Source organism: Copadichromis virginalis, linkage group LG19 (genome assembly GCF_057382275.1).
Source record: "Copadichromis virginalis isolate Kocher_CV1m ecotype Utaka linkage group LG19, C_Virginalis_male_GT1.1, whole genome shotgun sequence".
NCBI lineage: Eukaryota > Metazoa > Chordata > Actinopteri > Cichliformes > Cichlidae > Copadichromis > Copadichromis virginalis.
Genome location: NC_140636.1, coordinates 8,023,367 through 8,037,073, shown reverse-complemented (window position 1 = coordinate 8,037,073; position 13,707 = coordinate 8,023,367). Strand labels below are relative to the sequence as shown.

The 13,707-nt window shown below is 39.7% G+C and overlaps 1 protein-coding gene across 1 annotated transcript in view; it reads left to right on the top strand.

Annotated features, from left to right (window-relative positions):
• Window positions 1–13,707, top strand: part of prkd1 (protein kinase D1) — a 75,375-nt gene that overhangs the window by 39,382 nt on the left and 22,286 nt on the right. Inside the window, exons 10-16 of the mRNA XM_085441167.1 lie at window positions 173–250; window positions 596–763; window positions 4,714–4,825; window positions 5,726–5,778; window positions 8,973–9,045; window positions 10,119–10,225; window positions 12,648–12,809. Coding sequence (XP_085297293.1) covers window positions 173–250; window positions 596–763; window positions 4,714–4,825; window positions 5,726–5,778; window positions 8,973–9,045; window positions 10,119–10,225; window positions 12,648–12,809 — 753 coding nt within the window. The remainder of the gene's footprint in view (window positions 1–172; window positions 251–595; window positions 764–4,713; window positions 4,826–5,725; window positions 5,779–8,972; window positions 9,046–10,118; window positions 10,226–12,647; window positions 12,810–13,707) is intronic.

Below are 13,707 nucleotides of genomic sequence, written 5' to 3'. Positions count from 1 at the left end.
CTGCGTGAGTGTTAAAAACAAGTTGAGAGGCATTTACAGGTTGTCATTGTTTGTCTGCTTCATACTTATTTGCTCTCTTTTCTTTCCTCAGTTGTTTTGCTCTTTAATGTCACTCTTTTTTCTTTGTGGTATTCCCTTATTTTTCTTCCTCTTCTCTCTTCCAATGTTTCAGAGGAAAAGACATTACTGGAGGCTAGACAGTAAATGCATTACGCTGTTTCAGAACGACACAGGAAGTAAATATTACAAGGTAAGACCACTACCTTCCAGCAGTTTATTTGTTGCTGCAAAGTCATCACTGCAGGTGTGCCTGTCTTTTAAAGACTAACTGCTAAGTTTACAGTAGTAGTCTTTTTTGAACTTGAGTCTGCTGAGAGAGGCCTGATATACCTATTCTACTTTCTAAACTCAGCAGTCTGAGAGCAATGTGATCTACTGGTATGAGATATATGTTAATTCATATTTGAATGTAAATTACTTGCAACACAGCACACCCCTCAACTACAGATTCAGGAGGTACATCATGTATGGTGTACTGGTGCTGATACTGTAAACTGTATTCCACCCAGACCCCTTTACTTCATCCTCTCTGCAGGAAATCCCTCTGTCTGAAATCTTGTCTCTGGAGCCTGCTCAGAATTTTTCTCTACTTCCTGATGGAGCCAATCCTCATTGCTTTGAGATCGCCACGGCATCACTGGTTTATTATGTTGGAGAGAACCTGCAGAGACCTGAATCATCTGTGACAGGCAGCAGCATTCTGGTGAGATGCAGATTTAATCTGATATGATGCAAGATAGGTTCTCTAAGATCATAATTAGATTTGATATTATTGATAGATTTGATATCATCCTTAATGTGCTTGCATGATATCATGCAAACACTTTAAGGAGAAATGTTTTTCAACAAAGTCTTAAATCGGATACGTCAGAGCTGGCAAAATCAAGACATTTGTCACATTTGTTTTTCAAAATTTTGAAAAACTCACATTTACATGAAAGATTTAAATTCACAGTTGATCAAATGTCACTGAGTACTCCTTACTAAAATCTCTTTTTCTCCAACTCTGTTCTTTCTTACATCTTTCTTCATTCAGTTCAGTTCAGTTCAAATGTGATGATTATTTGCAGCTAGCAGGTTGTAGCCATCAGTAATAGTAATAAATCACACAGCAATAGTACATCGAAGATACTGAAGTGGGACATAACTACCATAGCTATGGTAGCTACCATAACTCGAACAAGGTAGTTGCAGTAGGTTAATGTTAGTTTTTAAATAAAGAACTTACTTCCAGATGTTTCTTTAGGTTGGAGTCTTTTGATGCTGAGAGCAGCTTGGTTGCTGGCAAACAAAGTTTGCATTGCACGGTCAGATTTTGCCCATCCCATTCTTCTCATGAAGTGGTGTCAGAATTTCCAAGTAAGAAATGCCTTCCTGCCCGTTCACTGCTGGCTCTGTTGTGCTGGCTCTGGGTTCATTGTGTAACTGACACCACCAACATTAACTGGACGCTCACATTAGAGCCTCTCATTGTGTGCTTTGTTTGGGTTTCCGGCAATGTGTGGAATTACCAAAATTAGAGAGGGGATAGCATAACATATGAAACAGGAAAAGATTGCCGTGTAATCCGTTTATTTCAACAAAGTAACTGTATTCTAATTATCAACTATTTAAGCAGTAACTGTAACAGAATACAGTTGCTCATATTTTGTATTTTAAATACGTAACGCCGGTACATGTATTCTGTTACTCCCCAACACTGGTGACATGAAATAATAACACCCCTCAAATGCAATCATGTTAAGAAAGATATTTGAGAGATATTGGTGTAAAAATTAAGGGGGTGAAAGTTTAAAAAATGTCAGCTATAAAAATATTAAACTAAAAGACAGAAATCGAAAAAGTGACGTTTCCCCTCTGTGGTACATGGATTACAGTCTTCTTCTACCATTCATACTTAGTTATTTCTGCAATGAGAAATACTTTCAAGTTAAAATTTTACATAACTTACTTTAAAAAAAATCAGAAACTACTAATATTTTTAAAGTTTGTTTAAAGTGATGAAGTGCGATTTTAAAAATCTTTTCAGATAAAGTTAGATCAAAGTACAGTACTAATAATTCCTATATGTCTCATTCAGGATTCAGACTGCTCTAAAGACTTGTTTTTTAAACTCTTTGCATTTGTGAATTTATGTTTTTCTGATAGGAACTAAATAACTAAATATTTAAAATAAATATATAAAAACAAAAGACAAAATAAAAGCATGAATTCTCCATTCAATTAGCCATGAGGGCTCCCCCTGTCTTCCTCTGTGGCCGAGTACAAGCCCCTTAACCCCAGAAATGGGCCCACTGAAGGTTGCCAGGGATTGGCAGATGCAAGTGGACTTGGATCCCACAGAGATCGTAGCACCTACTCTGCGACCAGACCTCGTCCTTTGGTCTAACTCCCAAAAACTTGCGTATGTCATTGAGCTGACGGTACCATGGGAGGAAGCAATTGAGGAAACATTTGTGCGTAAGAAGCTGTGGTATGCCAACTTGGCAGCTGAGGCAGAGGACAGAGGCTGGAAGATCAAGGTGCGCCCGGTGGAAGTGGGATGCAGGGGCTTTGTTGCCAGTCCAACAGCAAAACTGCTTAGAGAGATTGGGATCAGAGGACAGGCGCAATGGCAGGCTATAAGAGAATTGGCTAACACTGCTGAGAGGACCAGTCACTGGCTATGGCTAAAAAGTAGGGGTGGGTTTTAATAATCAATTCATCGATTAAAATCGATTCTAGCTTGGATAACGTGATATCGATTCATTAAAATCCTGAATCGATTTTTTAATATAAATGTATTTTGCCCGAAATTCCAGAATCTCAGGTGAAACGTCACAAAATTTTGACAACCACCAAACAGCTAAAACAGTAAATGAGAGCAGGTACACGGCTTCTGCACAAACACAAAGCGCGGACCCGCGGATCAGAATCAGTGAGATGTGACTTTCTCATCCGATGGCACGGACACGGTCGGGGCTGAAAGCCAACAGCTCGCTGATTCTGATGTTTCGGCTGGTCCGCGCTTTGTGTTCGCGCCCTTTTTGCGCTGATTCTAAAGCTGTTAGTTTTATCTCTCTCCAAACAATATTGACTGAACCAGCAGCAAAAGAAGATCCAAACTACGCTTCACATAAACATCGTCATGAATTCACTCTTACTTTTGCTGTTTTGCTTCCACCATAATAAAATCACACTTCATGCACAGCTCTCTCTCTCTCTCTCTGTGTACTTCAAGAACAGTTTCCCGTCTATCCCCGAAATCTGTTTTCTGCATTATTCGCTTGCTTGTTACGCACAAGACTACCGTTATTTACAGCGCTGTCGGCTGATGTTTTTTTTCCCTTTTACTTACTTCCGAAAAGAAAACCTAATTTCTGCCGTTCAATAGGCTTCTGAACTTTTTAAAATTATGCAAAATGCAAAACGCTCAGCTGTGTCTGTAATAAAACCGCTGTAACTTCAGAGGTAATGTTCATGTGCTGGTTAATGGTTTTCTTTGGTTTTTGATGTACTGTGGAATATTTTTATAAAATCCCAGGCCAGGAAAATCACCTTCATGTTTTTCTGTGTTTTATCTTCAGCTACTTTGACACAAAGGCATCTGCTGTCATGCTCACACCTTTGATAAAGTCTCGAAAGTGTCAGCTTCCTTTTTATAGATACAAAAATATGTAAATGTACTGATCTGAATTATAATATTTCTGACTGTCTGAGGCAAAATTTCCCAGATTCAAATCCAATTGAATCGAATCGTGGATCGAATCGATTCAGGACCTTGTGAATCGGAATCGAATCGATTCTAGAAATCAGTGACGATACCCAGCCCTACTAAAAAGGGCTGCCTTGGGTAGCTAAGGCAGTCAGCTAACCGCGAGACACAAGCCCAGGATTTATCAACCCGTGGTGTGCCTACCTCAACAGGGGGCGTCAAAAGGGTAAAATATAACATTAGAAATTTTGCTGGTTGACTGATACAGCTGTCTCAGGGCCTCCTGGGGACTGTGCAGTTAACCTCATGGTAGTGAAACCAAAAGGAGGAATGAAAGAAAAGAAAAATATTCTGCTCTTCTCCCCTCTGCTCTTCCTCCCAGTGGGGAGGTAAAGCGTACAGCCCGATCTGGCAGGGAGGTGTGGGAAGCCAGATTGGGCGCCCCCCTTCCGGCTATCCTCTCTGCTCTCTCCTATCTTGTCCCTTTTTGTCTTACTTCTTTCTATCACCTTTTCTATCCCTTTGAAGAAGTGAGGCTCCATAAATGTTAAAGAGGTAAGTATTATTTCTCAGTTTCAGTGATGAGATAGAAGAAAATAAACTGTAGAAAACTAAACAGAAGAAAGAAGAAGAAAAATAACAAAAACCAGTGACACACTGGCAGGGCCTTCTTAGATGAGGGTGCCTAGTGATAAGGGCCGAAACACCCAATGAATCTAAGGTCCACTATAAGATCCCTAATCCCTAAACCTAACCAAGGAAGAAAAAAATGGCAGATTAGCCTGGGTAAAAGACTGAAAGCTCAGGCACACAACGCTGTATGCCGCTGATAAAGTTTCTGAGCTGCCTTTCCTCATAACAGCCAAGATTTTCTCCATTTGAAGCAATGTATTATCAGGGATTGTAACATCTAGTCCTTTTACTGAATCAAATTGTGAGTACCAGAATTGTGATTTCAGGTCAGCGGTGTTGGGCAGGATGTGGCTCGAATGTGGGAAATGGCCATCCAGCATGCTCTGATGCCAGCGGTTTCTACAGGAATTTGCCACAGTTCCCACCGCAGTGGACACAGTACGTTGTTGTAATATTATTGGCCTGTTAATATTACATGTATAAGTTAGCATTTTTTGAAGATTTTTTCTTTCTATCTTTTTAACAAAAAGCTTAAAGGGAGTTCAAATAAAAATGTGCTGTTACAACCACTTGATTTCAACAAATTAAGTGATGAACTAGTAGCAGACAATCTCAGCCACTCATTGAAAAAATGAGTTGAAGTCTCAAAGCTGTATACATGTACAGGGTCACACCTATCTCAACCACATTAAAGTATTTCCAGCACAGTTTTCACTTTGTCTCCAGCCAGAGACTATTTGGAACAGATAAATCACAAATTCAATGTATGATTTCTTTCAACTCAAGTATTTGTATCCATGTTGCTACTGAATTCTCCCAGAGAGTCTCAGATCCATTCAGGGCCAACAACACCCACACAAAACCCATCAGAGATATTTCAGGCATTTCACTGACGTCAAACCATCATGACTAACACTTCAGTGTGGTCGTAGTACCTTTTATGATTAAAGAAATGTGTCTCAACTAGCAGATTGCTAACTGGTTCACATTTATCACATATTTATTTCTAATGCACACCAGAAGTGTGGCTTAGAGTAAACAAGTTAATATCCTTTTACAGATGCCCTGTTTTTATTGTTTTTGCTTCACAGAGAGATGTGCATCCGCTGAAATCTGTCCTTCTGATGTTGATGAAAAAAAATCTCATTTCAACTGAAAGACTGTGTTTCACAATGTATATTATCTCAGATGCTTTTTTAATCATACAAAATCACAACAACAGTCAACTTCACATTGATAGGTAAAGACCTCAGAATAACAGGAGGATGCTAATTCACTGTTTTTTGTTATCCTGTTTTTTTTTTTTATTCTAATCTTACTTGTGTCTCTCATTAACAGAGGAGATTTCAATCAGTATTTCAGTTTCCAACTGCCAGATCCAGGAGAATGTGGTAAGAGAAAAAATACAAATACACACACACACACACACACATTTTTGGATTGCTTTTGCATAAAGTCTGTGGCTCCATAATGTAGTGGATAACATATTTGCTTGTTAAGCCAAAGCTTTGTGGTTTGAGTCCAGCTGGAAAGCCAGATCAGGAAGTAAGGCCATCCATTGCAGTGATGACCCCTTGTAACAAGGGTGTAGCTTAAGGAAGCTTCTTCTTCGTGCACCATATTACAAGGTTTAATTCTCTTGTAAAGTGTTTTCTGGCATTTGAGGACAAAATGAAATCGCTATGCGAATAAAAACTGTTCAGTGGAATTTCTTAAAATTTGGTTCACACATTCATGCACCCATGACATCGACGACATCAGAATACCAAGAGCCTCTAAAACTACTGACATGGCCGTCTATCTCCATGTCACCCGCTGGTTAGTAAAGTCCTTATCATGAAGCCTTGTGCTGAGCATTTTCACCTTTGCTGTCTTGGTGTTTTGAGACTTGAGGGTAATGACTTTTCTCTGACAATTTCTTAACCAATGAGGATTCCTTAACTAATCTCAAACTAGCCTATAAAACCATCAGGAAAGTGATGTCACAAAGTAAGGGAGCCAACCAATTTTTATTTGAGATCAAAGTAATAAAGCTGAGAAACACTGAATTGCAGAATGTCACTGGCAAATAAACTTCCTTGCAGATACCTGCTCTGTAAATAAGAGTTAAAGAAAGTGACAGTGTTCTTTCAAGATCTACAAGTTCACAGGGCAAACAAAGCATGTCACAATCTTCATCAGGCAAGAGTGCATATTGTGTTTTTCTCTCATTTTAAATGAGACACTGACTTGCTTTGACTGAACCTTTGAGACATTTTTGCACCGAGGTTTCACCCGACCTTCCACTAACGGTCAGTCAGTTAAGTCATGTGGTAGGATGTGTCCCCCTAGGCATGATGATATTGGACAGCTAATGTTTTACATGGATGACCCAAACCTGAATTAGATGTTACATCAGCACCATGCTTTCATTCATGCTTTATTTCCTGGCACTCCAACTGACACTGCACTCAAACCAGCATCAGGACATGTTGTTTGTATACCCACACTTATAAACAGAGTCCCCATCTTCAACCTCTGACAGACAACACAACATCCTGTTCATACTCAAATCACCTCCATCCAGTTCTTTTTTTTCCTGCTTTCTGTCACTTTCTTCTTAATTTGCATTTGAAGACTTCTGGGTCATGTTGCAGAGATTCCCAGAGCGTGTCACTATGCTTGAAACACTACATTTACATCAAAAAGATTTACATCAGGCTCCAATATCTGCAAATTCTATTCATTTTTCTATTCATTGCATTGCATATAAATGCAACTGCAGAGAACATCAAGTCCCATTTCTATGCAGACGTGCACCTCGCCGTCTCCAAGGTGAGCACGTCTTCAAACACCTCAAATGGAGATTACTGTGATTACTCACTCAGCCAAACGGTTTCCATGGTGACGATGGTAATTACGCAGTGAGCTCGGGGAAGGGGGAGGAAGTTTATAATATTGTATTTCTGTTCTCTTTGCTTGAGGTGTGATATTAGGCTGTCAGCTAACAGGGGAGAAAAAGGAGACGTAATTACAGACAAATGAAGGAGAAAATATTTTGCAGCTTTGGTGTCAAAGCTGTGGAGGATCACTGACGTTGTGTAGTTACACTGAGAGAGGTGCACAGTAGGCTTTCTCTACCAAAAAATTAATTCCGGAAATCTTCTCTGCCAGGTGATGAATTGATGCATTCACTTTTTTTTTGTTGAACCCACTTTCTGTGAGCCTCCCTTGCTTTCCTTCATTGCAGTTTTCCATTCAAGGAACTTAACCATGACCTGAAACTTTAATTACAGAAACTTGCAGTTTCAGGCTATTTTAAACCCGAGAAAGGTATGTTTTATGGCCCAGAGTGCATAAGAATGTTTTACAACTTGTTGTCATAGACTTTATATAAAAAAGGACCTACGGTGTCTCCTGTGTGTGAAAATGTAAGTCAAGTCAAGTTAATGTTTATTTCTGTAGCACACGTAAAACAAAAAACTTAATAGAGAAAAGTACTATACAAGCTATACAAATGATGACTAAATTAGCAACAAATATGTGCTAAAATACACAGTCTCAGTAAGACATAATCAAAACAACAAACAGGGTTTACACAGTAAAAGCTATGATATACAGCTTAGCTAGAGCTGAAAGCCAAAGAGAATACGTAGGTTTTTAACCACATTTTACAAATCACAGGGTGACTGGGTTAGCTCTTACGTGCAATGGTAGGTGGTTCCAAAGATTAGAGGCTGACACCAAAAACGCTCTGTCACCTCTATTTAAGCCTGGCTCAGAGAACATCCAACTTAGTTGGTCTGTAGACCTAAGTGCTGTGGTCGGAGTGTAGGGCTATAAATGTTTAGTTAAGTTGGGTGGGACCAGTTCATTGAGACTGAGACATTGTTTCTTTCCCAGTAGGTGGGGGGGAAACTTCTCAATTTTAAAATGAGTTGTATTGGCACTTAATTTGATCTATGACCTCAGGAAACAACGAGGAGAATGAGGTTATGGTCTCAATCAGTAGTTTCAAGATTTTTATTTTTTATCATCTTTTTATTATTAGTCTTTTGTAGGTTGTGGTCCCCGTTATAGTCAAACAGAATCCCAAAGAAGGTCATGCTTCAGGATGGACCTATTCTGTATTCCAATTGGTAAAAGTCACTTGTGATGTTAACACCAGAGCACCTCAGTAAAAGCACCAATGGGTGACGTCATAGCGGACGGTGTTTGCTCTGCTAACTTGACTAAAGGATTTTTTTTTAGTTTCCATCTTCTCATTTTGGATCTGCATATGTTATGCTTGGTTTCAAAACATCTGCCATCGCCCAACAAGCATTTCCTAATGCGTCCATTTGTAAAAAGACTGAGGACAAAACATTAAACTTCAGTTCCATCCTCAGGGTGGCATGCCCCTGCAACCAGCTATTTTATCTCCATGGGCTCATAGATTTGGACACCCTGAACTTCAGCCTCTCCCTGCATCCATTATCCTTTGGCAGGGGGTTTAGGCTTCGCTACACTGGTCTCAGTCATTTATTTCACTTTCATTTGACCCTTTTCTTGGACCCCATCTGATGATTTATGAATTGCTACTCAGACTGTGTTTTGTGTTTTCCAGGACATCAACTCAGTGTATCAAATCTTCCCAGACGAGGTTCTTGGCTCAGGACAGTTTGGCATTGTGTATGGAGGTAAAACCTGAATTTGAGACACGCTGTCATTGCACCAAATGCATAATGTTTTCTTTTTCAGCACAAAAAAATTAATCTTCTATTTCCAATACATGTAAATGTATTTTTTAAAATTCTGTGACTTTATTCTCCTGTGGAACGCATTCTTCATCTATGAGACTCTGCACAGCTAAAAACACAGGAAATATTACTTGGTTTTAACTTAGAAAGAGAGACAAAAAATCAGTTGGGCAACATGAAACTTAATCACAATTCGTTTTTGTTGTTTCAGAAAAAGGTTTTGTAAAACGTGCCACAAAGAGCCCGATTCATTAAGATGAAATGTAACCTCTGTGAAACACAGTGCAGGGAAAAAGTTCAGTGATTTTGTTTGTCGACATAAAACTGCAAAAAAAATTGGAAATTTCATCTGTGGTGCCCGATGTTTAAAAAGTTCAATAATCCTGAGAAATATCTTTAAGCATGGGATAAGATCAGGGAGTAATTGTGACCGCCAGGTCCACATGCAACAAAAAGACACGATTCTGTAGTAGAAATCACTGCAGCTTTATCTCAGGGCACCAGCTTCACTTACTACAGTTATTTAATTCTGCTCTCTTCTTCCAATCCAGTATCACAGAAAAATTATACGCACACACACAAGCACACAAGCTCAAAACTCCTTAGCTGAGGCTTGGCTGTCGTTGTGTTTGCCAACACCATACCCATATCACAGATATGTGGTTAGATTTTGAGGATACTAAAAGTAAGACCATAAGGATGTAGAACTTTCTGTATTCACAGTGGTGCTTAAACACATATGTTAATAATGATTATGTTGGTAAAGAAAAGCTCCCATTAAAAGGGGATCCTGGAGGACACAAGGTAAGATAAACTTTGGAAACATTCTTCAGATGTCAAAGTTTACCTAACCAACGCTCCAGAAATCGAGAATATTGAAGAATATTACATTTACAGTGTTTAAACCCATGAAAACCAATTCTCACATTCAGGTTCTTCAACTTGTTGCTTTAATTACATTCTGGAACAGCTGAGTGTGTTTGTGACTCAGATTGGGGTTTTATTCCACGCAGGTAAGCACAGGAAGTCCGGCCGAGACGTTGCCATCAAAATCATCGACAAACTCCGCTTCCCCACCAAACAGGAGAGTCAGCTGCGCAATGAGGTGGCCATCCTGCAGGTAAACACACACACACACACATCCATGCTGCTCAGGATACTGTTGGCAGGGAGTAAAAGTTCCTGTTGTGAACCGTGGCAACACTGTAGGGGTGTGACATCTGAAAATATTCCTGCTCTGCCGCCGCTGCTGCTACACACACCTGCACATAAAACACACTTGAGTTCACCTCAGCTGATATCTGTTCTGCTTGGCTGCTCAGCAGACTGGAGCTGTTTGGGAAATGGCTTCCTGCTACCTTTGGGGTCCATATCAGCTTTTTTGGCATTTTATTTGAATGATTGTTGTAGCCGTTAGGGAAATGGGTGAGGATGCTTTCGGATCTTTGAATCTTTAATCATTAATATCGTTTCTATAAGAGGCAAAGTACAGTGGATACAATTTTACGTTCTTCATATTAGAGAGAGAGTTGTGGTCAGTGTACACTGGCACATTTACTTAAGCTTATTGTATAAAGTCATATCATGTTCACCCAAAACAGATTTATCCTCGCTGAAGTGACATAAAGTAATGTCTATGAGCTTGGAACAACCAGAGCTCTTCACAGATTGGTTGGATGGGATCGTTGAACCAAACAAGCACGCTCATTTATACAACTGCAGCGTCTACATAAACCACCCACACATATTACAGTATGACAGTGTTTTTTTTCAAAATATAAGCCGTGGCATTCCTTTATATAAACACTCTCAGAACTGCGTGTTTCATGCCTTTCACTTAGCCAAGTCATGCCAGCACTGCTTAAGTTCAACATCCTGGTGCTATACCCATCCTGCTCTCTCTTCTTCATCTTATGAGCATCATGTTTTTGCTTTGGTTTGCTAAATATAAATTATAATGTGAGCCAGGACAGGAAGTACAAGTAAAGAAGTAATATATTTGCCACCGTACCTCCCAGGGAGAGAAGCAGGCACACTTGTTCTTGATCAAATACATCTATGATAACACGATATTATGCTCTCTGTTTCCCAAAAATGACAACATAAAAGCCATAATAATTTAAATATTAGTTTATTGAAAGTGAAAATAGCAAAAACAGCGCTATCCATCCTCCGAGGCCATTAAAAATACTCACAAGTGCCATCGTGATTGTTAATATTCCATATCAGTGGCTTATTGCAAACCAGTCAGTGCATTCAAAGCAATGGTGGGAAACCTTGCATCTGTGGGATTAGGGACTTCGACATGTATTTCCCACGTTTGAAGCACGCTGTCCCTGTTTCGCAGTCATCTATTGCAGAGCAGAAGTTGCATCTCTTTCCCTTCTGTCTCCTTGTGTTGGCTTCTTGTGTGACGTGTTGATCAGGGCCAGGCTCAGATTGCTGTGCTGCCATTGCCACTGCTGCTAAAGCTCCCACGCAGGGAAGATGGTGTCATTTTTGCATGCAAAGAGTCATGAGGGCCTTTGACATAAATGTTTCCTTTGCTGCCTCAGAGCTATCTTCATCGTTCATCTTGGAAGATTAGGTGAAGCGTTTTTTGAACAGAAAATCTTGATGTTATAACTTTCCCACTCTTAAATTCACAGCTCAGATGAATTTATTTTATACTAATATTTACTTATATGTAAAACCCCTCATTAGATCTCTGTTTTAATCTCAGATTAGGATAAAAGACTGTAACGTGTTAGATTATTTTGTTACATATTGTGTTTGTGTCATGGCAGTCTCTGACGTCTGACTTCTGTTCCTCATGTGCATCATATGTGATCAGTCCTGTGCTGTTTTACTATTTCACTGTTTTGAGACTCACCCATAACACTTCAAAGACCTTTAGGTGCCTGTCATTGGAACCTAGACACATGCAGTGAGAACACAGACAGTTCTTGTGACAGTGTCAGGGTAACTCTTGAAGTCTGTTATCACTGTCCCTTAAAAATGTTACAAAGACATGGCATGTACAGTTTTCAGAGTTTCAAGAATCCTCAAACTCGTTGATTTTCGTTCAGTCAAACTGAAACAGCCTCAGTGTACAAATATTTTTACCACCTTTAAAACTGTATAAAATGTTTCATTAATATCATATTTGAACTTTAAACCATCAAATTTCAGAATAAAAGAAGTACACCTAGTTCTTCTGGTGTCAAAAAACAAAACAGGTCCAATTTGTCCCAAAAAGCATGCAAGGGTTAAAATGAAGAAGAAGGTGCTTGTGTTGTTAAATTTAGATGTGGACATAACTCTATTCACAATTCATCTTAATCTGTATTCCAGTTTAATTAAACCATCACTGCATACAAATAACATAAATGCTAAAAAGTATGCAATTCATAGTAAATACTTAGGATTAAAGCATTTTTATTACCAAATATGGTAGGTTCACCTGAAGAAATCCAATTTTAAAAATCTTTAACTGAATCTCCCACCCAGGAGATTGTAAACTGTTCTTAAACTGTCTAAACTGATCTCTCTTGTCCTTTCAGAGCCTGCATCATCCAGGGGTGGTCAACCTGGACTGTATGTTTGAGACACCAGAGCGAGTGTTTGTGGTCATGGAGAAGCTTCATGGAGACATGTTGGAGATGATCCTGTCCAGTGAGAAAGGCCGACTTCCTGAGAGGATCACAAAGTTCCTGGTGACACAGGTGATACTTTGCCTCAATTATAACATCACCCTGTCTGACCCTAACTGTAAAAACAAAGTCACAAAGGTTTGGGTCCATAAATTTAGCCTTTGTTAAGAAAAATCCAGTGACAACATCCAGGACAAATGGTAAATGGATTGATTCTTATATAGCGCCTTTCTACTCTCCTGGAGTACTCAAAGCACTCTGTACAACGCCTTCGATGCTTGTTCCCTCCTGGGAACACGGTGGGTCTGAGCCCGCGCTGGAATGGTAGCGCTGGGCAGGATGGCTACTGTGTTTGCTGTGGATTACTCCTCACCCCCCACCCAACCCTGTGGCTTGTCACGTGTTCCATAATGTTGTGCTGTGGACATTTATGTAATGCTAACGATCTCCGACCTGTATCCCCATGTGATGTCTGTGTTGTGTGTGTAAGGTCAGGGGGGGGGAATCCTATTTCACTGCACGTGGCGAATAAAGCCTTGATTGATTGATTGATTGATTGACCCAATCACACCCATTCTCACCAGCACTTTCTCTGAACTTAGTGCTTTCTCAGTACATTTACACACATTCATACTCCGATAGATGCATCGGAGAGCAACTTTAGGTTAGTATCTTGCACAAGGATACTTGATATGCAGATTGGAGGAGCCAAGGATCGGACCACCAACCTTCCGATCAGTAGGTGACCTGCTCTACCTCCTGAGCTTAGAGTGTTTAATAATCATGTTACTGCTGATAGGAATTACTGGAAAAATTCTGATTGTATAGGTCTATAATCTCTGCTCACATTCAGCCAAATGATGCAACACTGATCAGACACTTCACTGTGCACATGAACAATGGGTAAGAAAATGAATAGAACATAACTGAAGGCAGAGACTCGCAAACCAGCAGTAACTAAAGATGGATT